This window comes from Branchiostoma floridae, chromosome 5 (genome assembly GCF_000003815.2).
Source record: "Branchiostoma floridae strain S238N-H82 chromosome 5, Bfl_VNyyK, whole genome shotgun sequence".
NCBI classification, from domain to species: domain Eukaryota; kingdom Metazoa; phylum Chordata; class Leptocardii; order Amphioxiformes; family Branchiostomatidae; genus Branchiostoma; species Branchiostoma floridae.
The window spans coordinates 18,024,090-18,051,836 of record NC_049983.1 but is presented as its reverse complement, the minus strand read 5'-3'; the positions used below and the strand labels follow the sequence as shown (position 1 = coordinate 18,051,836).

The following is a 27,747-nucleotide window of genomic DNA, read 5'->3' as shown; positions in this document are numbered from 1 at the left end:
TCAATCTTTCTTTAAAACATTTGACTGTACATGTAATACACCTTTCTCACGCGGCGGCCATGATAGATCCAAGAAGAGGTCAATGAGGCAAACAGACAAAACTTATTTCTAAAATCGGGTCCCATTTAGTTTTCCCCCAAACCACACAAATTTTCATGATATAAGATGGAATAATAAATATTACAAGAAGTGTTATGCACCGAAAGATGTAGCAATTTAGAGTAGTGTAGACTGACCCCATAGTCCCTTAAGAGATGCAAAATAACAACATAATAATGCAAATTTTTAACGAATTTGCAGCCATTCACTTATTGGTCGATTTCCTAATTGGCAGGCTACCATTGGTCGAACTTCTAATTATGATAGACAGCCTTTTGTTTGCCACATTGAACTCGTTTTAGATCTATCATGGCCGCCGCGTGAGAAAGGTGTATATGGTGCAGTAATGCTAGCATGTAGTTAGTGCCTGAGGAGATAGGGGGCATCATTGCACCATGTACATTATTTAGTGACATGGCTTACAACTATAGTATTTTGTATAATCATACTATACTGATACTAAGATGTGACCTATAAGCATAATGCCAAAGAGTTGAAATACTTGGGTACTTTTGCGTGAAGATCTGTCATTTTTTTTACTGTTGTTATCTCTGAAAGGATAGCGCTCTTAAATTTCCATGTCTGACCACTCGAAAACTGGAGAGAAAAAAAGTCAATAGTTCAATACACAATATACAACTTCAAGCTCCTAAAGATAGTCACAATAATCAGCTACGTATGATTGTCTGAATAAAGATGTAACTGAATAAAGCACTATGCAGGGCTAAGGAGAAACACATGGTCCTCAACTCTGTAATATTATTAGCAGATTTTGGAGGTAAACAAGGCAATTTGACAACAGCAATTTAGCCTCCCAACCAAATACATTGTACACGTAGTTTTCCTGATCTTTTATACCTGTAATGTCTAGAATAATAAGGGAATCCCTTACCACACGCACACACATTCACACACACACTCACACACACACAGGTATGTTGAATCCTCTGGCCAAACCACCTAAGGCCACACCAATTCCAGTTGTTGGTTCTTTGCACAATACTCAGAGTGTCATTGGACCTAGTATGTTAATTAGCCCACTGCATATTGACATTGTAATCAAAGCAAAACATTCTACTGATTAACATAATCAATGACTTCCTTATAACTAGTATCAATACATTTAAAATTGCTAATTTCATAGCTATGACTGCAGCACAAAAAACAGAATACTTTTGGTGCACAGAAAGGAATAGTTAATCAAATGGAGTAAAAGTTGTTGACAACTATATATAACAAAAACTAACTTAGTACTTCTATTTACAAATAAGTTGGTCTTTGCTTACAATCACCAGTATGGTAACCCTTGCAACTACATGTGTATACCTGGACACCCAGCAATATTTTCATGTATGTAACTTCATAACATACAAATCTGTATTTGGTTTTGAAATTATACATGGGTGCATTAATTTTGCTGATCCAGATAGTACACTAAAGTTTTGCAAAATAAACATTGATTTTTTTCAGGTTTTAAGATTTAAAGAATATTCACTAAAATTGAAGGGAATCATCAATTTTTCTGTCTATCAGTGCACTAAATTCCTATCAACCAATGTCCAACTCAATCAGATAATCCATATAAGTATAAAGAAAAGGAATGACAAAGTATATCTGAGAAGTATCAGTAGGCCCTTAAGTCATCCACCATTAGAAGGTCAAGTAACTGATATGATCAATATCATTTGACAGAGATTTACTACAATTCTATGATTAGCTACAAAGTCTAATTTTCGCTTCAAGCAGTAATGATCTTTTCTACAAAAATACATTTCAAGCCATTTTGGCTTTGTTCCATCAAGTCCACAAAATTTAGATGCTGACTTTTGCAATGTAACAACTTTGTATTATGTTGACTCTACTTCAAAAAGCTTTTCAGATGTGGTTTACATTCATTTGTTAAACCTCTAGGCTAGATTCTGGTATATTCAATAGTAGTATTTGAAGCAAACTGGCACTTTGTCTAGTCTCACTCTGACATTGCTGCCTAATATACCATCTTCCAGGTGAAGTAAACTATGTCATTTTGATATTTGTAGGAATGAAAAGTTTGCAAGTTGTAGAGTCTTACAAAGTACGGCTAGAAATGAAAAGGTTTGCTTGGGGGAAAGTTATAATTTCCTTGAGAATCTTTGGTGTGCCAACAGTTGTATGGATTTTGTCCAGGATATTCTCACTAAAATGACCTGTAAGCAAAACTCACAACTACATGTACCTTTGCAGACAGGCATTCACAACTCATTGCCTCTGCTTTACTGTCTACATGTATCACGTTGATGCTGTTTCCCCATCAGTAGAAAGCACAAAAGGTCATGTTGAACAAAATTATTTTTATTTCAAATTGAATGTCATGACTTTTTCTTTGTTAATGATGGCACTATCACTGGCACTTGTAATAGGCAAGATGGGTGCTCTATGTTTCTTCATACCACTTACAAAGCTAACAGAAGAATTGGTCACAAATGTGTATCTTCCTCCTCTGTATTTTCTGCAATTCTTCCATTTGGGGGAGGGGGCGCCGATGGCTTGACAGTCCACGCTTCCTCTGCCTTTGGTTTACCGTTGGGTTCTGGCATCTCGTCGTCGGTGAACGTAGCTCCTGGATTGTCGAGCGCCTGGTAGCTATCGAGACGAAGCCCGTCGTCGGCGATGACTTTCTCGTGGTCTCGAAGCTTTCCCTTCTTTTTGCGGACACAGAGGTACAGTACCCCCAGGAGGATTATGACAACACAGACACAAGCGATCACTATCAAGGCGATGAAGAGAGAGAAGTACTCCCCAAATATGGAAGTCTGCCTGGTGGGTTGTGCTGGTCGCGGTGCAGTAAGGCCTGGGGACACTTCCACTATCTCAATCTCCTGAAAGGAAAAAAGACATTAATCAAACTTTTCAAAGGCTTCTAAATGCTGATATGGTACATGTATAGGATAAAAACAAACATTGGACAGTTTGCAAACTGTTTAATGAAGCTAAAAAGACATCTAAGGTAAGTTTAACTATCTTGCTGTAATGATCCCACAAATATCCACACAACAAAAAATGAAGTAGAACTGATGAAGAAGTATCATTATGTGCTACAATCATGAGACATGTCAAAAAAGTGATGGACTAAAATTGTTAAAACCATCTCCCAAAGTTTTGTGTCAAACTTGTGACAGTATTTTAATTACATCATTGCCACTGTCTTCGTACCTTTTAAAAATGTTCATTATCAAGGTTAAAGATAAAGTTTTCATTGCCACTGTCTTTGGTACATAGATTTACACTTACTCCATTTCCCTCCTCATACTGAAACTTCAGTTGATTCAGGGCAGCCTCTAGGACACCTTTTGACACTGTTGGTTGGTCAGCATCTCTCTTTTCAACCTTGTTATCTGAACAACACAAAGAGGTGAGTAATGAGCATTCTGGATCGTGACTGTGCCAACAATTAAACAAATGCAACCATAATGTAAATATTATCAATTTCATAGACCACAGCCAGTGGCCGTTCCTTGAAAGAAAAAAAGAAGTTGTGAGAAAGACATAACATTTACCCACCAAAAAGTTTAACTAAGGGGCTTGGTCTTCTTGCATAGTACCCTTAACCATCCTTTCTTCTTTCTTTTGTAGGCCAGCCTCTACCATGATTTATTTTCCCATACAGGCAATAGGATACTTACAGGCCTTCTTACTTTTCACTGACAAATTCCTTACATATCACCACCAGTCAGATCCATTCTTTCATTTCCTTCCTCCTTGTCAGTCACCAGCCATACATTGGAAGCGTAATCATTCAAGCAGTTCAGAAAATGTTAATCTGAGCAGTGTCTGCCTAGATTTGACAGTGCCTTCCGGCATTTGTCCACATGTGATTGACAAGGTATATTAAATCTCTGCTGCTTTCTTTCCTATCTAGGTCACTGTATTGATTGAGGTTCATATGGAACACATAAAGTCTTAAGATAAGCCTGTGTCTAGGTTCCAACACTTGGTACATGTATCATCATCATCACAAAAGCTTTGACCACAAAAAGAAAAACATTGCTATTGTTTGCACAATTAATTATCCTCAGGGAAGAGTGAGGTCATGCTAAACAAAACACATGGACAATATTGAGTTTAGCCATCATGTTTCAGAAAGAAAATCCATATAATTGATCAAAATTAAACTAAAAAATGCAGGTCAAAGCACTGGGGGGTTCCTTTCTTAAAAAGACCCCTGGCATGAGGGTGAGGGTGAAATGTACATGTAGGTCATGGAGGATGATTAAGGAAAAGGCGGATAATTTACATAAAGCTTTAATTATTGTTCTAAAAACTAATACCAGTAATGCATTTCTTTGATCTCTTTTGTATGGCGTGTGAATGCTCTATGACATATCTCAAACACATCAAATTTGTTCACATTAGTAGAAAATCTGATTTTGTATTACAGCCTGGGGAGGATTGACACAGATTCCAGAACAAGGAGCAATATATCCAGCACCTTGAGGACTGATTCACTTCTAAGGCATTATAAATATTGATTTGTTCCCATTGCTTGATTTCGACTACAAAGATCAAATCTAAAAACCTTTAAAGAGAGGACAAATCTCAAGCCTTAGCAGTACTCATGATTGTCCCCATGGACCACACAACCTCAGAGATAACCCAGATACTTCCCCTGGTGTTATGTGCTGAGTGATGCTCGCCACATTAATTGCAAGAGGGATCTCTCATGTCTCTGTGTTATCTACTATGTCTACAGATCTCCGTTTTTCATTAAATGGTCAACCCTCAGTGGCTTAAGCCTGTGAAACATTTCGGCCTTTCCATTTTGCTCCTGACCACAACCCAGCCCAGAGTCCAAGCTCGGATGGGACACATTTGCGAGTAGCCCAGAATCCATCCTTAGCTCCAGTCCCATCCTCTGAATGCATCCAAACAGAATGTGTAGTCAGCTGGTACAGAAGAGTTTTTAACACTGGTAAACGTAGCTGGCCAACTCACAACCATGTTTTGCCAATAATGCAAACTTGTAGAAAATGGAATGTGTACCTTATAACAATGTCTGTGTCAGCTGTTAACCTTGTAAATTTGTATTGGTTACAGGGTTAGACTGCAAAGGTTAGTGATGTCATCAGTATATTTTTCCCGCAGTGTTTACATTGACGTAATGCCTGACCAGTGACTGATGACCACCTCATAAACAACCTTGCTCACTGTACTCACTTGGTCGTTTACTCTGTGGTTATACTGGCCAGACATTGATATCAACCATAAACACCTCAGGTAGCTCGTAAACCCTTCATTTGTGGATATACATGTGGCCTGGGTTCCAACCTGGTTCAGTCCTGGGTTTGCCTCCTTTCCATGTCTATCCATCTCCGAGATGGACCCAAACCTCTACTCGCCATGCAGAGGTTAGGCTCCAACTTTTTTCCCCTTTTTTCCATTTTCATCGGGCGCTCTACTTTGTACTGTTTTCTTCTTGTCTGGCGAGACACAAAGAAAACGGTACAAAATAGAAAGCCCGACAAAAACACATAAAAATGTTTTTAAAAAACAGCTGGAGCCTAACCTCTGCTTGGAGAGTACCAAATCTCAACAAGGCTGGATACCAGCCTATGATGGGCACAGTTACACATACATGTAATTTGCCATTAGCCTGAGGTCCATCTTCAATTCATATAGCTCTTTTCTTGGAAAACAGACGGATGAGACAGTGACCTTTGGACTTGGTAAAAAAAGCTACATTTTTGCCAATGTCTTGTAGGTCTGCGGGGAACCGTAGTTTGAATTGGTTGGTCCTCTCACCTGTCTTGCTGGTCCTGTTGTACACAAAGACAGAGACTTCCAGCAGCCCCTGCTGCCGAAGGGTGGGGGTTGGTTCCACATAGATGACATCAGCAGGTTGGACATTCAGCTGTCCATCACTGTTCTCATTGATGATATTTGTCAGCTCTTCTCTGAACATCTCATCATACTGCCGGATCCAGATGTTCCTCTTCAGAAGAGAAAATGGAACATCAGATTTTAGCAGTGAAGATTGAAAAAGATATTGTGAAAATTCTCTCTATAAATTTCACAACCCCTCTACTAACACACACAAACACACAAATCCTTCCTGAAAACAATCTCCGTTTCTGTATTTCTGGTACACACAGCTTGTGTGGCGTGCGATATCGATAACCCTATACTGTATGAAACAAGTTGCATGCTAAGCAGATAAAGCAGTACATGTATGTACCAAGCAGAACCTTGAATCCTACCAATAATAGTAATATTTTCTGAACTGAAATATAGTACATGTACTTTATTGGAAAAATAGAAATGACTGACAATTTGAATAAAGAAAGCTGACAAGATGATCAGCTAACCCCAGTTTCAGTCCCATCCACCCCATGCTGACAACACATTACCAGCAAACTCTGGGTAAGATCCAAAAGTGCTTATCAAAATTTCTGGCAATCATACAGCATGCTCCACTGAAGCAGAAACCACTCATCTTTTACCGTCATATTGTATTACACTAAATCATTTCAGTGCTTGTGGACTGTGATGCACTCTGCTTCCAGTTATTACAGAGCTAAGAGCAATGGGAACTGTTTTATACATTGAGCCTAGGCAGAAAGCTGGCATAACCATCAGATGACTGTTACCAAAACATTGACCTTGGCATCATCAATCATATTATTCCTGGAGGGTTTAAATTTCTTTTAATAATAGAAAATCATTATAAAATTCAAAAATCATATTTAGGTTTTCGTGATGAACAATTTGGGGTCAATACTCGAAATTTGCTTGGAGTACAAATTAAAGGTCCTGACTACATATTACTGACTGCAAGGAAGTTGAGGTATTCAGAAACGTCTCTTGCGTCTTGGGTTCTTACCTAAAGCCTAAAGGCTTGACTACAACTGGTATTGTTTTTCGCTTTAAACACCCACCTTTCTTATAACTGTATAGTCCTGTTGTTACCATTACATGACATGATCATGACAATGTCTCAACATGTGCAGTTTATCATGTTCAGCAGCTTGTTTGTTTTCAATAAGAGAGTCTATGCTACATCCAGTATCCCCTTACAAGGAAATATGTGATGATATCTTCTTCAGCTAGGACTGCGCTATCTTACCAGACATCAATCCCTCCCTATGGACCAACTCTGAGTCTGTTCAGTGTTTATGAAGTTAATTTGTGGTATCTCTAGTGAAGCAGATAACAAAAATTATCTGCTACTGTAGTAACTGTTGGCACATTTGCAGACAACAGATGGGATATTTACAAAAATGTTGGGAACCCCCTAGTTTTAGACACGCCCTAACCCTGACCCTACCACCCTGAGAAGCAACTCAAAGTATTAAATTTGGGTCTAACTGGATGTAGTTTTCAAATATGATGACGTATTAGTATGTGCAACAACTACTTATCAATAAGTGCCTAAAATTACGTTGTATTTGGAGTTTAGCTTGGATACACAAACATCAGACAAATTGGCAGCAGCAACAACTGAGTTGTCAAACTGGTGTATACGATTCCTTTGTCCTCACATTGCCCCTAGCCCTTGTTCAAACCATAAGGTAGATTCACCCAGGGTTAAGAAAATTTCAAATATTTCTTTCATGCTGATAGTGTACTAAGCTGGGGTGCTGTTATCTTCATTCGTTTCTGTCCTAAACATGACTTTCATCTGTGCAACCTTGGATTTCAAGGCAACAAAACAGCTGGTAACATCTGTCCCTAGTTACCAACTGATCTATGCCTTCCTAACTTAGAAAGGTGGGTCATGTCTGATGATATCATAACATTATCAAAAGAGCAACTCCAATAACAGAACTCTGATAGCATCAAGATCAACTGATATAGTGATAATGGCTCAGTTCCTACACTGTAAAAATCCAACGGATCATGAGTCATAAAAACTTACATCGTTTTCAAAAATCTAAATTCCTCACACCACTGATTAGGACAAAGAAAAGTAAAGTTATGATTAAAGAAATACAGAATTGCTGCACATAAGTCATACAGGTGATATCCATTGACACCTAGTCAAAGTATGTTATTAACCAGAAATGTTTCAACACCCCACAATAAGGTCAGTTTGCTTGTTTATATATGTGAGAGACATTTGAGAATTTTGTTGAAAGATTTAATTTACAAATCATAACAAGAAAATTTATGTGTAAACAAGGATGACACTGGAGAAGAAAGTTCACGGACGTATGAAATATCAATTGCAATACGTAATTACAATTTGCACAAAATATCAAAATTACATGTTTACATCTTTAGAAAGTATTTTACTCACAGTAAGTTTGGATCTTGTGCCATTGAAGAACACAGTCACTATGCTATCCGCTTCCTGATTGGTCAAGTCTGCCTGGTTCTTGCTCGGGATCAGCTGTGAAAGAATAGATGGACGTCATGATACATGGAAAATCGCTACGTATACAGAGCACTTTCTTTGTCCCAGTCACCCTCCGTGTTTGTTGTAAGAGTAACAGTGCTGTGGTGACCATAGGTTGAAAAAAAAAGAAGGATGAGAAAGAGAGACACTGGAAAGCTTTCCACCATATTCGCGCACTCATACACACACACACACGTACATACACACACTCACACATACACACTCACATGGTCTAAGCCAAAAATAAAAGTATGTGATGGACAGAAGAAAAACTAGATGATTGAGAAATGTGCAAGTATTCACATTTTGCTTTCAAACTAATCTGACATATCGTTAATCTTCCCCAAATCTCAAAAGATCAACCTTGTGTTCCCCCTCGAGATAAAGGATAGCTGCTGTATCAAAGCACGTATCCTGTTGTCACGGTTCCTTAACAACCTTCATAAACAAAGAGTTAATGGCCACCTGGACAGATGGCATAGATAAGACAATAGAAACAGACAGAGCATGTAGCTTGTAACATCTACGGGCCATCTACATGGCCCAAACATAGCGAAATGTCAGTTTAAAGCCACAGGGTTTGTGTACCATGAAGAAAGACGTGAGGGTGCATCTGGTGGGTCTACTGCGCAAAGCTGAAAAATGAATTGCAAGAAGATGCAAAATAAACATCATTTATCATGTGATCAGATATGTTATCAAAAATGCAACTTAATGGATAGGCATTTAGAAAAGCATACAGCAACATTTAGCATCTGTTTGGCTTTGGCCAGTTTAGTAGGTTTGGTCCAATGCCTATTTGTTGACAAGGTCTCGGAGCTTGCCTGAAAAAAAATATGTTTCATTAAACAATGTGCTTATTCTCAAAACAGATACCAAGTGGGTATTATCTGTTTTTGAGAATAAACAAATTGATAAAAGATTACCTAGGCCAAATAAAGTAATGCATTTTGCAGTATTTGGATGCAAGCTGCGACCTATACTGCACGCTCTGAGTGGGAGTACAGCGAAGCTTAACTCAAGGAAATACATATGGTTTTTCCATCCCATCTACTGACATTTTTTTCGGTCCCCCGTAACTCGCAACGAATTCCAACACAACCACATGTGGCTTTAGGGTCACAATTAGCGCAGGTACAAATTCTATGTCACGACCTTCCCTGCAATATGGTTAGCAGTCGGGGTGGCATTGTTTTTTTTTCTGTCAATTTGTTGCCTTTTCGGTGCTTTGATTAGTCTCATTAGGTCGACGATATGATATATTCTGTTAGATTCCTGGAACTCACATGTGCCATGAAGCCTCATAAAAGTGGTAAACATAGGTATATCTTAGACTCTTTCAGTTATACATGAGGCAAATATCAATGATATTGTGGCAGGTGCATTGTTTTAAATTTGAGGACCATAATTGTCTACAACTTCAAAGGAAGTCATAGATAGTATCGCAAATACGTAGGAATGGATACATACCCACATTGGATTTGATAGATTGACTTTATGAGGCCGGATTTAAACAGAATTGATTTCCCAAGTGACTTAGACATAATGCAATTAGCAACAACATTTATGGGTGCTTTTAATTTGTCCATCAATATCGTGCTGCACAGAATCGTCGCTAGTATGATTTAAGGGGATAGCTTATCATGCATGGGCCATGCATGCTAAGCTATCCCCTTAATTGGGATTCATCATTTTTTATCTTATGTATTTCTTGGTATGGCTGTGAATGATCATAGATGATTAAGTGTACAATCATCAACTCAATATTGAATATGTTTACGTTTCAAGACAACGCAGTGGATTCCCGCTGTACTCGCGATGTCTGAAGCATATTTCATATTGGAAAATTACTTGCAATTCTTCATAGTTTCATTTCTTTATTTAAATCAACTGATCGTTGGCTGCCAAAGAGGAGAGAGTTGGACGATTTCCATTTCCTCCTCCTTCAACACCCAGGGGTGCTCCGACACGAGGAAATCCTATGCCTGAGAAATTGCATCCAATAGGTCCAAATGATACCCAATTTAAAGCCACACATTGTGCAACATATACCGTAGTTATTTCACAGAATCAAGCATGTATTACCCCAAAGAGTGAATCAGGTCTTATGTACGTATCAACAGAGTTGCTGATAAATGACCATTTTTAATCATTGGACGAATAGGTCGATTCTACAAATGCATTGGCTCCATTACCCGTAATGCTGTTGGCGATAGGTACTATCCATTGCCTTTGCAGATTTATGCTGGGACTACCGAGCAATAGTCCACCACTGCCATCTAGTGCTCCCGGGGGAGACAAGGCAGTCAATGTGTCTGACCTGCGATGACCCCGGCTTATATGAGATTTTCTTATTTATGGGACACCCGGGAGTTTAGTGCCATGAACTTGCTTTGCTTTAGGGACAGGTCTGCAGGATCGGTGGTAGAGGTACTATTACAGTGACAGAAAGCGGGAGTAGGAGTCTGCGGTAAATCTCTTGGAGCACATGGGGTCTCAGGCGCTAGGAAAAAGCAGCTATTGAAGAAAAAAGCATTTCTAGTCCTATCTTTATGATGTGCAGATGGCTACGATGCAAATGTAGCATAGGACTTTGACGCAAATATTCAACAAAGGTTTGCAAAAACAGACTCGACATTGAGATAGTAAAAAGAAAAGACAGGCACTAGGCAATGATTATCAGTACTGTAAATATGATAATTGACTTACCTCTAAGTTGTGTGGTTACTTGCAGTAGTATATCATGATACGATGTTATAAAATATTATATAAATATTAAAACCCATGTCATGGTGTAACCCTCGGTGCAAGAGTGTCGGCTGCAGCGTTATACCTGAGGTGATAATGTTGTTTCTTTAACAACGCGAGGAGTTGATACTGTTGTTGACAATGGTATTTGTGTTGATGTTGATATTGGTGTGGTTGCTGTTGTTGTTGTTGTTGTCGATGCTGCTTCTGTTGTTGTTGTTATCATTGGGCTAGCTGTGGTGGTTGTGGGTGGAACTGTGGTCGTCTGAGGTGGCAGCCCAGGAACGGCCTGGCCGATTAATGAGTTATTGTAGAGGAATATTAGTAAAGATCATGCAATTCATTAACACAAAGAAACATCACATTTTTTCATTAACAAAAAAATGGATCACAGATGCGTTCTAAAAAGATAACAACTACATTGTGGCTAGACAATTTCCATGCCACAACTACTACAACAATCGTCAAGGATAGACAAATGAAACGAAGATGAGGATATTCATCTAATTATGTTTAGTTAGAAGTTAACATATAATGGTGACGTGATGGAACACATTTCATGGATGACTCAAACGAATATCATAATTTTATTAAATAGATGCTATGTCAGATTCACTGCTCTTTTCTATAGCTTTTTGAAAAGTGTGAGCTACACTTAGCATCTACAGACAACTTTCGTTGTGTGACACGATACATAGATTATGGTCTCACTAATAGCGTGGTCAGAACGAACATATCCAAACCTTCATCAGACATACACGTACGTGTGATCCATCAAATCTACTGAGACCTGCAGTATCGGGATAACCCTTCTCAGATTAACCAGGACTAGGAAAACAAATTTTAGGTGTAGCTGACTTAAGTCTCTCCATCATCTCTCAGAGTGTTTATTTGTCTTAAGGCTGGCCCCAGTTTCGATGGAACGATCTTGACATAAAATCTTACTGGTGCCTCTAAGTCGTCACTGGTACGTGCTCAGGGAGAACTGCATCAACAGTATCATGGAGCTAGATTGGTTGTAGTAGATATTTGATGTAGGGCATCTTGTAAAAACGTTTTTCCAGTGTCTGACATTTGTATCTGTAACTTATCTGCATTGTGGGTATAAACGCTCGTCTCCGTATTACACCAGCTTCGCAAGCTATCTACATGTAGTGTAAATGCCACTACAGCACTGCAACTACGATCGATGGTTCTGGTCTGGGAAAATACGACATCAATGGGATCAACATACCTGGTATTAGGTACTTAGTAGTTGGTTTATCTAGCTACCAGTTCAGCCATTTCTACATCATGCACATTTCCTTTCATCTTCAACTGACATCCAATGTAGATCTGTTTTCGTTTCAGTGGGACATCATGATAGATACACAAATGAAAGGGGTGGTTCCGTCGACACATTTGAATGTGCAAAAGGTTGTGAGAAGCTTTGTATCCCTTGTAACCAGGACGTAGGTCAACGAGTGAACAAGAGGATCTGTGGATGCAGATGACTGGAATAAGCATCATAGCACATCATGTATCAACTTTCAGTTAAGGTCAGGAAAACGTCACACCTGCGTGATGATAAATGGCAGTTATCAGGGCCTACATTTCACTGGGTTTACGGAAAAGGCTGGGCTGTCTACCTGTGCTGTCTACCTGTGCTGTCTACATGAGCTGGCTATCACGTCAGGCTACTTGGACCTACGAAAGCCCATTGGGACAAAAGCTGTTTTAGCAGTAGGGGTTGTTTGTGCTCAATGAAGAAGCTATGTGTGAAGGAACTGTGGGTTATTATGTGAATGAGTTGTGTGAAGTGGCAGTGTGTGAATGAGCTGTTTGATGAGCTGTATTTGAAGGAGCTGTGTGTGATCATGAAGGGGCTTTGTGTGAAGCAGCTGTGTGTGAAGGAGCTATGTATGTTACATAAGCCAGAGGTTCTGTGTTCGAATCAGTTGATATGCCACCGATCTTGTGCACTTGGGAAGGGCTCTTAACATGCCTTTTTTTAAGAGTACCTAGCTTCGGTAAGGGCCCTCCCTCAGATAGGGAACCCATCACACGGAAAAGACAAGGGGTCCTTCCTTCCCAGTGTAAGTGGTTCAAAACCTTAAGTCCTGTGGCCACACCTGGGGTAATTGCTATCGTATTAAGGTCCTGAGTTTCCTGAGTTAGCACCGAATGGCAGCTGTTCCAGACCCTTGCACTTTAGCAACACTTATTTTAAGCTCCTCACAATTCAATTGTCGATCCTAATTTATGGCGCAGAAGCCTGGACCCTAACAGTCACTAAAGAACGGGTCCTGAACGCCTTTGACCAACCAACCACCAGTCTTAAGACTGATCCAATCAGCCCGATAAGTCGTGTTAATAGCCCTTCCAAAGGGCACAAGATCGGTGGCATATCAACTGATTTGAACCCAGAACCTCTGGGTTATGTAACACACATAATTGCTTCACACAAAGCCCCTTCACACACCGCTCCTTCAAACACAGCTCCTTCACATACAGCCCATTCACATACAGTTCCTTCACACATAGCTTCTTCATTGAGCACAAACGACCCCTACTGCTAAAACAGCTTTTGTCCCAATGGGCTTTCGTAGGTCCAAGTAGCCTGACGTGATAGCTAGCCCAGGTAGACAGCACAGATAGACAGCACAGGTAGACAGCCCAGCCTTTTCCGTAAACCCCATTTACTTACGTTATTTCTGCGAACAAAGTTACGCATACCTGCTAGTCTTCTATCAGGACATGTCCAGTTTGTTTATACTACATTTCAAGGGTCCGGTTCGTGAAATACAGGGGCTTCAGACACTCCCTGTTGATATGCGGGTTTCTGTAGTCTGGGATTATTCCTCCATGGTCAATTCTTAGAATGGCCTTTGCTATGCTGGTGATTTTTATAGATTTTAATTTTGTCTCATAGCTGAAGTTAAGGAGTTAACTTTTCTTAACAATGTAGGTGAGCAATGTAGATTCAGAAGTGTGCTATTAAAGTTCAAGTTGTGCATTACTGATTCCGTTAACCATTACTTCAGTACATACAGGTGCACGTGATCATGATCATGCAAACGTAGTTGCACTGGTCATTACAGTTCGCTGCCTTGTACGTCAGGGACTGTTTCCACCAGTTGAACATTGTATGATATAGTTTGAACGTCAAATGCTTACTGAAGGCGAGGTAGAAATTACAGTAGTTAAAACATTGCCAGTCGCCCATACTAATGAATTCCCTCAGGACGTCGCAGGTCAGGCTCGAGGCCCCAGCACGACTGTATCACTAGCATTCCCTACATTCCGGAAGGCCTTCCCGCTGACACGTCCTTGTGCTGTTGCTATGTGGTGGTACACCTTCAGAATTCCTAAAGAGTACCTCAATGTCGATATACAGCTAAACGGTCTACCCACGAAATGCGCAGCTACTTGTTGCTCATCTGTGTCTATCACTAGAACGGAAGGCCGCCCATAGAGATGCAAGCAAAAATGTAACCGTGCACTGCATACATTTTAACACTTTACAACCTCAAAGTTATGTTTTACTGTGACTTAAAACCCATTGAACGTCTTCAGTATATTGCTGCGTTAACTAAAATGTTTCCTAGTGTCCAATACTAATGTGTGTTTTAATACTCGTCCTGGAGCCGCCTTGACTGAAATATTAATAGTACTCCTGAAAGGCATTCATTGCATTTAACGGAATAAAATGTTATCCACCATCTTGAAACGCAAGGGGGGCTCGACATCTATGACATCTATATTTTGGCTAGTTCATCTTTATTTGTTATCATACCTATCTGCTGGATATGAATTTGTTTTGATGATCTCCGTTTCATCCAGGCAGCCTCTCTTGACCCAATAGATGCATTCCTATCGCAATTGACAGATTCCTTCTCTCACACCGAGACTGTTGCCTTCTTCCGAAGATGTTTATTTCTACAAGAAGCCTGTTGGACAGCATTTGTTGTGGCTACGTATGGGACATGGCGTTTTATTTGGTGCTTTGCTCAACAGCTGTCCAGTATAATCTAAACAAGATAGTAGATCAAAAATTCCTTCAGCTGCTCAGCCAGTTCTGGAGAACATTGATAAATGGTGACTTTCCTCCATCATTACCTTTAACCGTATGAACCGTCATCGACCAATTAAAGATACATTGTCCCTGATGTCTATGCTTCATTTCATCTTGTTAAATATCATATGTCTCATATTTTCACAACATGCAGCAAGTTTTCCCCGCCTATAAACACCCAACACTACTATTTAACAAATGGCAACATCTAAAGCATTTTCTTTCAGTACGACGCTATTTGATGGCAAATTCAAAAGGAAGTTGCTTTCCTATTTGTGGTCTTAAAGTTTTACTAAAATAAACATATGGAGAAGAGGTAATCAATCGTTGCTTTGTCGTGATGTTTGGTCTAGTTCCAATTGTCCATGGAGAGTTGTTGTTTTTCAACCAAGTAAAGGAAATACGTGCTGATTTGAATCTGTCTTTGGTTTCCGCCACAACACACAATAACTGACCTGTGTGCCTGCATAAGTGCATAATGTAGGTGACATAATACACCTTCCGTAATACAGGTTTCACAAAATTAGTTTGATGGTGGCAGGTGTAGTGTTTACTATATGCTTTCACATAGTATAGCATTGTCTTTATGACGAATAGTTCAGGCTTTTACCACCTCTGATATGTACTTCCTGTCACTTCGGCAAGGCCTGCCTTGGTGGTCATGTACCCACTCACTTCTCACCACTTAATGGATAGTACTACGATACGGACACACGGTGCATCAACACAAACAAATGCACACATCGAAAACATACACGGAGACGTACATGGAGTCAATTAGGGGGTCGATGACATTGAAACGGGGTGACTATCTATCTGGCATTACATCTCACATCTGTACGAAATTGTAACTGTGTGTCTCATGTCTGTCAATAATTCAAACCAGCCCAGGGAACTCAAAACTATTTCACAAACTTGAACGATGATTAGCAAGCGACCTTTAGAACTTAAAGGATCAACAACACTATCAGTGAGGAGATCTTAGAACGCCCCTGTGGGCCACACCCATTATTATGAACCTTCCATATGATTCATACAAGAACTGTATCTTTGAAAGGTTTGAAAAGAAGAAGCATATCGTTACAAAGCTTATATAACAGCTGGTGCATATTGTTTTAAATAGACCCATACTGCATAATCACCTCACAAGAAAACATGAAACGAAAATCTGATAATTGGTAGCATCAGTGAATTTGCCTGAAGCAAATTTCTGTCTATTGACACTATTTTACTTTATCTATGTGTCAGATATTTTAAATGGTTGACATCCCAGAGGCATAGGAGGCATACTGTTCCAATATCAACCTGAAAACTGCTTCCAATTATCAACAGGTGTCCGGAGGCCCACTACTGTAACAGGGCAGGGTGGTTGCTTCAATGACGTTTGTAGACTGAGTATCCAGAATTACCCGCACTTTTTCTGTGACGATGTACCAAAGTCCTAATTTTGAGGAGGGAACTAGAGGCCCGTTCTCACATTGAATTCTCTTTGATCACATTGAAGTCCACTAGTTTTTAGGCATTGATGTAGACAAAAATATTGATGCACATACAGGAAAGATGCTACACAAGAACGGAGCGAGAAGATCTGGCAATTTTGCATATCGTTGGTGTATGTCATGTTCACGGGATCTTCTACTAAATGCTATTTGGTCCACTATAAAACCCCATAGAAGCAATTACATTCATGTATATCCCTTGCCCCCAAGGAAATTTGATTCCAGTTTTCAAGACACTGTGACCGTTGAAATCCTCCGAATTGAAATTCCATGGGGAACATCTGGCACCTATCTAATCTAGAACCTTTTTCACACTGCCATTTAAAATGTCCAAAGCTTCGTTCCCACATAAAGTGAAATTATCCATTGATGCTGCATGCTATGTCCCCTGTTGACAGTAATGAACGGTACGGAAAGTTGTGAAAGTGGCTAGATATGCGCAATGGCAATGCATTAGGGATTCGGTTGTCAGAACGTTTCTTTGGCAGCAAAGTGTAATGAACTCTGAGTTACTGACCATCCATTCAATCTTCCTAGAAGGCGCTAAAAGCCCTGGCGGGTTGGCTACAATCCCATCAAGATGTAGTCAGTGGTGATGTAATGGACTGATTTTTCACCCTGTATTAGACTAAGTGCAAGAACATTTCTCCAGCAAGTACAGTAGAAGTACTTCTAAAATCTGCATTTAGTCATAGCTTACGATCTTTAAAACATTTTCAAGTTTTCTGTGAGGAAACTACATTATTAACATCTCTCCACTACCAAATATCTACACACCTTGTATGTTTGGAGTATGGCTTAATTTGACATATCCGTCATATTTCCTACATATCCACGAAATGTTTCAACGTTTGGCATTAAAGCACTGGTGCTACAGGCTGTTTTCGCTGAGTCAAAGTGTATTGACACTGACTAAGGATGGAGATTATCCGGTGTTAGTCGTGTTTAGGTGTGGTCTAGAAGAGGATGTTGGACGCTGGCCAACAACCGGAACCAGTGAAGAGTTTTCACATGTCTCCGTCATGTTTACCACTTCACAACTTGAGATTGCTATCACTCTATTTACCGCCAACATCCTGTAAGGGGAAGGAATCTTTTGGTTAAAAGAAGTGTTTTCACTTTCAGATAGTCCATCACTCACCCTTGACAGGTCCTCTGTTGTAGTGCGTGGTGTGCTCTCTGTAGTGATCCTAAGTGTTGTAGTCACCGCTGGCTCCTCTGTGCTCGCTCGTGTAGACACAACCGGGCGTTGTGTTGTAACAGGTATACGGCGGGGTATAAAGGGGATTCGTGTGGCATTCTCTGTCGCATTTCCAGGTGCAGCAGTTGAGACCATTGTTGTGTTTACGACAACTGGTGGAATCGTCGTGGTCTCCGGCATTTTGGTAACACCTGAAGGTTCCGGTTGCTCGTCGGTTCCTGGAACAAGGTCCTCATAACCTGTGCCCAACACCTCCTCAGTTGTTGCCATCATTTGTGCGGTGCTGGCATCTGCTGCACTAGTAGGTCTCGGTGTTACAGTGGATTTGGATTCTTCTACCACGCCTGGTGCGATGGTATCATTAGCTACCACCTGTTGCGTTGTACCTGTTCTTGCAACAGTGGAGCCAGCTTCGGTTGTTGCTGACAACACGGTTGTTGCACCTGTCGCACCTGAGGCGACTGTGCCATTATCGGCAGCGACAGGTTCTGAAGAGGTCAGAACATTATCAGCGGCGACGGGTTGTACTGAGGTCACCACATCTTGGGTTCCCGGCTGTGTCCCTGCAGCTTCAGATGAATAGAACTCGGTGGTTGCTTGGAGCAGTGTCGTGTCTTCTGCATCCTGTGGTGATGTGCCAGGCAGTTGTGATGGACTAATCGGGTCGGGCAGTGGGCTAGAAACCACCGTAGACTGCGCATTGGTGTGACCTGAAGAGTACATAACAAAATGCCGTGTTAATGGCAAAGAACTGATTGTACATTAGAAATAAAAAGAAAATAGGCAGCCTCGGTGGAAAGTCAGTAATCAAAATCTATCGTCAAAAGATATGATATGCACATTGAAACGTGGTGATTCGCTTTTGCTATAAGTTGTGTATCCTGATTGTCGCGGCGCCTTTTTGTTCTTGCCTCTTATGTCACATTTGTTATCGTTGCCGACAAACCTGGTATACAAATAATAGAACTGTCTTCAGATCACGATACCAGTTTGGCGAGTACAGTTGTGACCACACACGCGCACTCGTATATACTTTTAACATCCATATAATGGAGTTGACAGGTAGGTGAAGATTACCAGTGATGCTATGAAATGGGCGGATTGAAAGAACAAGGAAACTATTTGCTATCTTAAGCTGTCTCTTCCATATGGCAAAAGGTTCCTGGGTGAATGCCAAGGGCAAGGCTAGGGATGAGTCATCGTTACAAACTTGCCTGACTGAAGTTGTTTTTTTTCAAGTTCGTGTCCTCTTAACAATTTCTCACACTGCAGTGAAGTTCGGGAGATGTCTGCGCAGCTGTACCCTCAAAGCCTTCCCAATCCAATCATTTTAGGTGTTGGAATCTTGAACTGCTTCAGGCCACATGCTCAGGTCATGTTGCTCTTTGACTTTTGTAGGTATCGGCACGTTCAAATTTGTCGAAGGACGTCGCACGATGCCGTCATCCACGCGACGAGCGTACGACGAATGTGATCGGGCCCAAGCGATCGAGTCTCAGGTAGTGGGCGGAAGACCGCCATCAGTTAGATGACAATGTTTGATAATGCACACCTGTGTATGAACAAAATACTCTGGGGAAAAAGGCAACCTTTGCTTTTCACCTAGGTTCCTAGATGTATTTCTCGCAAGTTGAAGTCGCAACCGTTGGAGACGGACATCAAGAAATCTAACTGTGTCTATGAAACTCTTTCGTTAGCAAACAGCTAACATCAGTCATGACAACAGTGGCCAAACGGTTGGTCTCCTGTAAGGTTCAACTCCAGAACAATATATCAGTTCCCGGCGTGCCGCCCCTGAGCTGCTGACTAAGGTGCTGAGGGAAACAACCCAGTCTCCTGATGGAAAAGGTTTTGTTTTGTTGAGTTGGGTGGCTTAGCAACAGAGGTGGTGGTTGTGAAACACAGTCGGCTGGTTCTTATCTGTTAATGTAATCTGTCCTATCCTGCTCTCCTGACAAGCTGGACCACCAAAACAAGGTCATGTGCTCAAGCTATTGCATTGTCATTTAACTGAACCAATTTGCGTTCACAGACACCAACACTAACCAGATGACACCTTCGCTCGTCTAACGTTACATTCGCCTTCCCGCAGGGCAGAAGTACAACAAGACCGAATCCACAAATCAAGTCCAGTGACCAGTAATTGCTAACCTGCCAAGTATGATGTTACTTTGATTTAATTAGTTGCAATACAACATCCGTTAAACAAACGGTTCCACCATTATTGACAGAGACCAGTGTTGTTGGATGCCCATCGCTTATTGACAGAGCCCAAGAACCATTCAAATTAACAAAATCAATGAAGCGCGCAGCGGGGGTGAAGTCCTTATCTTTAAACCATTAGGTGGGAGTTGCAAATTGGACTGTGGTTGTTCTTTGCAATTAGCGGAGGAAATCAAAGTAACTTGATATTGCTTGTATCCACCGAGTCAAAGATCACCGAATCCGTTGAGCTAAGTCACTTGGCAGTGGTCAGTCAGTAAGCAAAAAGAATGTTTGGTATGAAAGAGAAATGCTCACTTGATATATTCATAACAAGAAAGTAGCATTTTTAGACTGTAGCGTTGTAATTACTGCACATCAATCGGGATTTTTAAGTTCAAAACAGGCTTATATTCGTCCGTCGTCTTCAAAGGAAGGTAACCACAAAACATCCTGTTCGTGAATAGTTCGGAAATGCAGAATATACTGTGTGGTCTTCATTAGATGTGAGTTGTACATGTCAACATAGTCTGACAACAATTGTCTGTAATTTACTACTCATCATCCTATAGACTATATACTACCTATCACTATTCTGCCATGGCAAGAAAATAGATGTCAGATGTGCAGAACAGAAAGGCTCCTTTATATCTGTCAAAACGAAAAAAAAAGATGATTGCTGTCAATACCAACCTTAACTGCTTATGGCTAGCGTATCTAGACATGTTATCAATTACCGTTAGTTCACAGAATCCAAAACCTAAATCTATTTTGCCGAAACTGATGACAACTACCAAACCGTTGTAATGTAGCATATCTGATCCATCAAGCAGATCCTCCTCGCCAAACAGGCGTGGTACAGTCCTCCTTTCAATCCCGCAGACCCCCCCCCCCTCTCTACTTCTTTTCCTCCATCGCTGACGCCAACATACGAACACAACAGGAGTAACAAAATTCTACTGACAAATCTAGAGAGAATTCAGCTCACGAGTTGTTCAGGGTCCCAGACATTCCTCAGTACGATGTTAGACTTCCTGTTTGATAACTGCTGGCATATTGCAGGTGCACTGGTGGTGTTTCTAAGCACGTGCGCATCCTCCAGCGACGAGAGGTGTTCTTAACTCTGTCGGGGACACATCACAGGAAAGCCTCCTACAGCTGCTCTAATGTAGAGATGTCTGAAGATAACATTTGTCGTTGCTGATGACCTCTTGTGTTCCATTTGTCTCTGCAATATTTCCATCTGAGAGGAACCTTTACAAAATTCTTTCACGCAAGAGGATATGTACTAGACCTCAAGAAACCCTCCATCAATGCACCTTGTGCCACAATAGTACCGTAGTTCAAGTAGATGAGCCTATGCAGGAACAACAACAGCTGTATCTTTTCTTTGTAGTTTACTTTGGCTTTCTTTAGACTACTTAAGAAAGACGTCTGGCTACAGATTAAAAGCTTGGTGCACTTTAAAGGCTAGGAAGTTCAAGTGCGAACCTCTAATCGCAGCGGACAGCCAACACAATGTTCTTCCGCTGGAGAGGCCCTTTATCCCCCAATGAAGAACAAATGAGAAACACAAACACGAGGCGTCGGTTTACATTGGCAATGCCTTCATCTGTCTACATGTTTCTGGAAGTTAAGTAGGTCTACTCCTTGATATTCCTCCAAGTGTTTTGGGGTTACCTAAGCCAAGGAAAATCAGTTGTGTCGAAGCTATGGTGTAGGTGGGATAAAGCTGTGTTTGGGGACTCTTTGACGCGTGAGACATGTCGTCCAGTTGATCTTGGATCAAGTAGTCGGCCCAACAAAGCCAATCTACTGAAAAAAACATCAATTCTAATTTTGATGATGCACAGTCCATGTTTTACGAAAATGAAAATGTGCACAACCATAGAATTTTGTAGCTTCGTACTTTTTTTTGCTCCGGGTTGAATAAAATCAGCGAGGCTTGATACTTTACGTAAACACAATCTTGGGAAGATATTTGAATCCCAAATGAATCCAGAACATATCTTAGAAAGATCAAAGTAAGGCACATTGACGACAAACGCATACACGCCAATAGCGTGAGCCTTGACGATACCCAGTTCAGTAATGCCCTCGTTTATCTCACACACGAGGCACACAAGTCATGACCATCACCATGCGAGGACAATACAAGGCCACTTCAACTTCATACAAACATAGTTGATAATGGGGGTACGTCTTGACCAAGGTCAAACCCCTGATGACGACCGATCGGCACCATCCCCGAAACAGACCAAACATCGAAGAAGAATATCGCAGCGTCTTCGGTAACAAGACAGCACAACACATTCAAGACTAGCCCATGAGTATGCACTCGTGCGTCGACCGTACGTCAACGTGACCGGAACCTTATGTTACAAATAAAATACCACTGCACTTCTCAAGTTGTCTCTCTCTTCAAAAAAAAAAGCAAGATATCTACTCATGTTTGAACCACAAGCGAACTGCCATGCAATTAAGCAAGTAGTAGCGCCATGTCAGGAAGGGGAGTGTCACGAACTTCGGACAAGGCACCATTCCATAAGAGTTACAGTAAGATTTAGGGGAGGCCACCCTGGTGGCGCTGAGAGATCATATAAATTCGGCGAGGCTACTAAAGTGGTTTAGTACCAGCCAGGGGCTAAGACGTCAGAGTAAACGTCAGATGAATGTTGTCTGTACAAGCATGTCCTGACCTCCGGATTAACATTTACTGCCGGGGTCGCACATCCAGCGCACAGGCTGTTCGTGGGATAGTAGTGCACAAATTTATTATGTTCATTACTAACATAGGTGCATGGGGGGGGGGGGGGGTCGATGCACGATTGTTTGACCTTTAAGCCCCTGAGAAAGGTCATTGCGTAGAAGATTCGTTCCAAGCAGATATTACATTTTTGTCATGAAGAAAGTCCTTTCCCGCTGTGACAAATGTCCACCCATATGCAGAAGCTGTCAGGCCACAGTCAGGGGTATGATAAAGTACCTCTTCCTTCCCCCTATACAACTGAATTCGCCTGTACTATATTTGATTAGTCAATGGAATATACGACACATGAAACATTTTAACTTAATCAATGGAAATATTCATATGTCAGGAATACAGTCACCCAAGTTTGTCAATCTACTCAAGCCCTAAGTCGACTTCGCCGATTTTCTTATCAAGAATATAAAAATCTTGGTCATTTCCACTCGATACGACCAGAATATGTGTAGCAAACCATTGAACGGCCCATGTCGGTGAAATATTTCCTTCCCAATTTTCTTGGGGACAAGATGGCATGACTGATCGTATTTCAAATCGAACTATCTTCCACGTCGTGTATAGGGGGGGGGGGGGGTGAGTAAATCTCCCTTTTATAGCTGAATGTAGTTTGGCAGATTTTTAATAGCCTAATACCCAGCCTTGTTCGGGTTTTGGTCCACTACCTAATAACGTCGCTGCCCTGTTTGGTGTAGCAAGCTAGTATGGGAACGGGAGGAGACTAAACAGGATGGTACCCAGGCTAGATTTATCTCCCAGAAACTGCGAACTGCTAGGGTCATAGATGGGGCAACTCATGTACGGACGACACTGAGACCTTGACATTGGCACATTGTGTCGGTTAGCCATGTGGAACGTGTCCAGGACTAAATAATTATACAAACTCTGCGTAAATCAAGAGTCAAGTCCGGGGCAAACTACAGAGTTGAAAAGGTGACCTACATCAAGGGACCACCAAGCGGTCATGACCAAATAGGATTAAAACTAAGTCGAAGATCCTCCAATTTTCTACTTTGAGCACAGCAAGCTTAATTTCTTGACGAGATTGTTTCCAGATAATGTTTTCATCCGTTTAAGGCCTGGGTTCGGGTGTCAGAGTCAAGTTTAACTAGCTTTGCCGTGCCCCCAGTCGGGAAGGCCAGAGGTAAGGTCAATGCTGGAGCGTGGGCACATACCAGAGTAGTCCCAACTGAAATCCAAGCCGGAGACTGCACTGGTTTTGTAAACTGTATACGAAAGAATGTTAAACGACATTGAATTCTGGACCTTGTGTAACTTCAAAATATGCGAGTATGAGCTGAAACGTTGCTTATTTTCGTGTTTCAGTGAGTTTGCTTAGTTTCTGGCCTTGCAGCGAAGAAACTTGCAAGGGAGAGGGGGCGGGGATTGGGACAACTTCATGCATAGGTTCTGGACAAGATTCTTGCAATAAGATGTTTCACATTTGTTTCAAATGAACCGTCGTGTCCCTCCAAGCGACCTTTGGTCGTCCCGATGTATATAGATTACCGAAGGTGACAGCATATCGTGTTACGCGTGAGGTCGGGTTCGTTTTAGGCCGTTCCCACAACAACAGACTTGTCACCACACTCCACAGGGTGTAATAGTGGACTACAAAAACACTCAAGGTCGGGCGAAACAGCGGGGGCCAACACGTTCGTGCCCGGGGTGGGGCCGGGGTGTCCTTGCCACATGGCACGGCGGTGACTGGATGCCGACTCGTCAATGGCCACAATGAAGTTTTATTTCAGCCCAAATAATCTTATTGGATAAACCTTCATAAAAATCAAGACTGGTAATACGTGTGAGAAGTGAATTAACTTGTACTTGACCATGTATATGACCAACGCGGGAAGCAATTTGAAGATTGCCACAGTCAGAGTTGGTGTGGTTCACTGGTTGTCGCTGTTGTTTACATGTTGTTACGAAAAATGATACGATCGTCCAGCAGCATCACTGTGGTTTAGATATTATAAACATGTTTTGCCTTTGACATTTCTTTTCATCACTTCTCATTTCAGTAGCTACGAGCTCACAATGAATATCTAACCACAACCCTTGATAAAAAAAAGCTTGGGGGCAAGTTGAGGGCATGTTGGTCCTAGAGCCGAGGAGTGGGCCTATGTAACCCAGCCCTGGAACCATAAACGCTAGTTTTTGTGTATCCATGGCCATTTTAATCGGTGTACAGCAGGACCTACCGCATCTCGAAAATCCCATGCGTGTATTTACTGACTTTTCCCACCGGCTCACCGGCCAGTTCGCACACAAGAGACGGCACTGTTGTTTCCAATCAGCCTGGGCGGAGAACGATCATCATTCACAAGTACCCGATACTTCACATATAAAAGCTAAGTGCATCTGTACAAACACCCTACTACAGAGCCAGTTTATATGGAGTGCAAGGTGATTAGCAAGACCATCAGAATAGCACACTGTCAGCTAATTTTATAGTGATTATCGATTGACGACAACGATATCCGGAACTAACGGCTGACGGGCTAGGAGACGGGGCAGCATTTGTAGGCCAGCATGGGGCTCCGTTAAATCCTCGCTAATTCAATCCAGGCGTTCACTCATGGATAAGGACAGTTAATCAAGATACAGATAATGAAAACTGTTAACGTAATCTACTGGTAGTTGTGTAATAGATATGGATCAAACTTTGCTATGTATGAGGTAACGATGGACTACATTTAGTACTGTACACCCCTTCTAAGTTCTATTGTTGGGAAGCGCTGCAGACGGCGACCTCTTTGGGTCATATCCAATTTTGATACCAACATTTGGATATTAGGCTGTCGACGCAGGTCTTAAAGAGCCCTTTATAATTCCATCAAAACCAAACCAATCATATAGTAACCAACGGCATAAACACGCATATGTACGAGGGTGTAGGAATTGCAAATTGCTTTTGCAAACGCCTCTAAATCCCCACAGATATATCCATGGAGATTTGGTACTTTATGTAGCAGCGTGAGGTTTGGTAATGTTGTAACTCGAGTACCAGTGCAAAGCTGGATACTGTGAAAAGTGGGGTCTAGCGCACGGTAGCCTGGATTCCATACCCCAACCTCAAGATATATCTTTCGTGCACGATAGATACTTGAGATCGGGCTGGGGTTTGGTAACCAGGCTAAGCGCACGGGGAACCCCAAACCTCCACGGTGTATACAGCGTTTGGCAAACATGACTTTTTGCAGACATTAGGTTGATGCTATTCTACTGTACCACTGTAGGTAGAAAATATTAGAATGGACGAGACATGCACATGAGCACTGCTTGATGTTTCTGTGGCGGCTCCAAGATTTGATCCGCCGTGAATGTGGCCGTAGCCGCGGCACGGTGTTTACAGGGCACGGACAAGGACGGGGACGCGGTTCGGCGAGGTTCGGGGATGAGTCAGGGCTCCGTGTAATCAATAACACGTAACTGCCATGGCTGCAAGGATCGCTCATGACCTCGTCTAAACTGTAACATTTGCCATCTTTGTCGAGTCCCCAGATGGTGAAGGTTGCATCCTCCCTCCTCGGATTTTATAGCATGTATGAAGTAGTTATTGATCGATGATAAACTACACGTTGAGAGTCTCTACAAATTTGTTCCGTAGTATGTGATGGCCGTGATCGTGAGCTATTAGTATAACCAATGCCTTTTTTCCATAGATATCGGCGTTGGACATTGGCCAGGCTAACGCGATTACAACAAGCACTCAGGACTCGGGCAGACTAGGAAATCGCTGTTGAAAGACTTACATACAGTGTCTGTCTCTAAATGTATGAATACCAAAGTATATTATACATAGATTTGTAAACAGAGACGGCGCCCTGGTAATTTTTGTGTACTCTCGACACAATCCAGACAGGAATATTTTTGCAACTGGGAAATGGCACAAAGAAAGGGTTTTGATGGAAATCTAGCAGGGAGGTATTTGTTTACAGGAGCCAGACGCGCTAATGTAGTGTTTCTGAAGACAAGCACATGTTGATTACGGACGGGTGTGTACTAGCTTTCAGAATGGTCAGCGTTACGTGTGCACACACAATACCAGAGACATCAAGAAGTAACCTCACGTACCTGCTAACAAAAGCAGAAGAACGAAGAGGAGTGCGGCATGCTCCCGGGATGAACCCATTATGAAGAGGTCGCCTGTATTGATATAATGGACGAAGACGAAAACGTGACGGTGGGGTTGTCACAGGAGGGTTGGCCGGCCGGCGGTCTGGGCACAGCTGTCGGTAGTCACACTTATTATTTTCGTCGGCTCCTGAATTTAGCTCCGTTCCTCTTTCACAGCTCGTGAAAAAAAGTCGGCAGGGGTTGAGCTAGCCTAGATCCGGATGAGTCCCGACGACACACACAGCCACGCGCGCGCGCCCTGTCCTCACTTATCCGCCTCTAGCCTGTGCATCAGCACCACAGCGCAGTCGGTACGTGTCAGTAGAACGCAGGTCCGCCAGCACGCCAAGACGCAGCCAGGTTCTGGACGACTCCACCAAAAATAGCCACCGCCCCAAAAATTCCTGTACGTCACTTGGGTGGCGGCTCTGATTTCTTACCCGGCGACGACGCAGCATCCTTCTGACGAAAACGGCTGTGATTAGTCGGGAGGTTGGCAGCCCGGAGCCCGTGTCACTCAGCGGTGGCCATGTACCCCGCCCAGGCTGAGATGGTACAGTCCCGTGTAATAGGCCAACCCACGGGAGATCCCTGCCTGGGATGTGAACCAACTCGGCTCGGAGATGGAACGTCGAACATTTTAAAATAGCTTCCGCAACATGCCGCCCCACTTTACATTGGTAATTTGCT

General features: G+C 41.9%; 1 protein-coding gene across 2 annotated transcripts; it reads right to left on the bottom strand.

The window, feature by feature from the left end:
* Nucleotides 1-346: 346 nt before the first annotated feature.
* On the bottom strand, nucleotides 347-27,600 carry LOC118415483 (mucin-5AC-like). 2 transcript variants are annotated; one of them, XM_035820140.1, is made up of 7 exons: nucleotides 27,016-27,600; nucleotides 17,913-18,682; nucleotides 11,304-11,507; nucleotides 8,372-8,464; nucleotides 5,878-6,067; nucleotides 3,370-3,473; nucleotides 347-2,957 (listed from the first exon to the last, which is right to left on the bottom strand). In XM_035820140.1, exons 1-7 carry the CDS (start codon nucleotides 27,071-27,073, stop codon nucleotides 2,556-2,558), a joined length of 1,821 nt encoding a protein of 606 aa, XP_035676033.1. In that variant the 5' UTR covers nucleotides 27,074-27,600; the 3' UTR covers nucleotides 347-2,555. The 2 variants fall into 2 exon arrangements, with proteins under 2 accessions (XP_035676033.1, XP_035676034.1); XM_035820141.1 differs by lacking the exon at nucleotides 11,304-11,507 and having other exon boundaries at nucleotides 27,016-27,590.
* Nucleotides 27,601-27,747: the final 147 nt, after the last annotated feature.

What these genes read in the sequence shown, in the direction of transcription:
- LOC118415483 (XM_035820140.1), bottom strand. Translation starts at nt 27,073, where the DNA reads ATGGGTTCATCCCGGGAGCATGCCGCACTCCTCTTCGTTCTTCTGCTT. An exon ending in GCACAAGATCCAAACTTACT is followed by an intron (nt 6,068 to 8,371) that starts GTGAGTAAAATA and finishes TCTCTTCTGAAG; the next exon opens with AGGAACATCTGGATCCGGCA. An exon ending in CAACAGGACCAGCAAGACAG is followed by an intron (nt 3,474 to 5,877) that starts GTGAGAGGACCA and finishes TGTGTTGTTCAG; the next exon opens with ATAACAAGGTTGAAAAGAGA.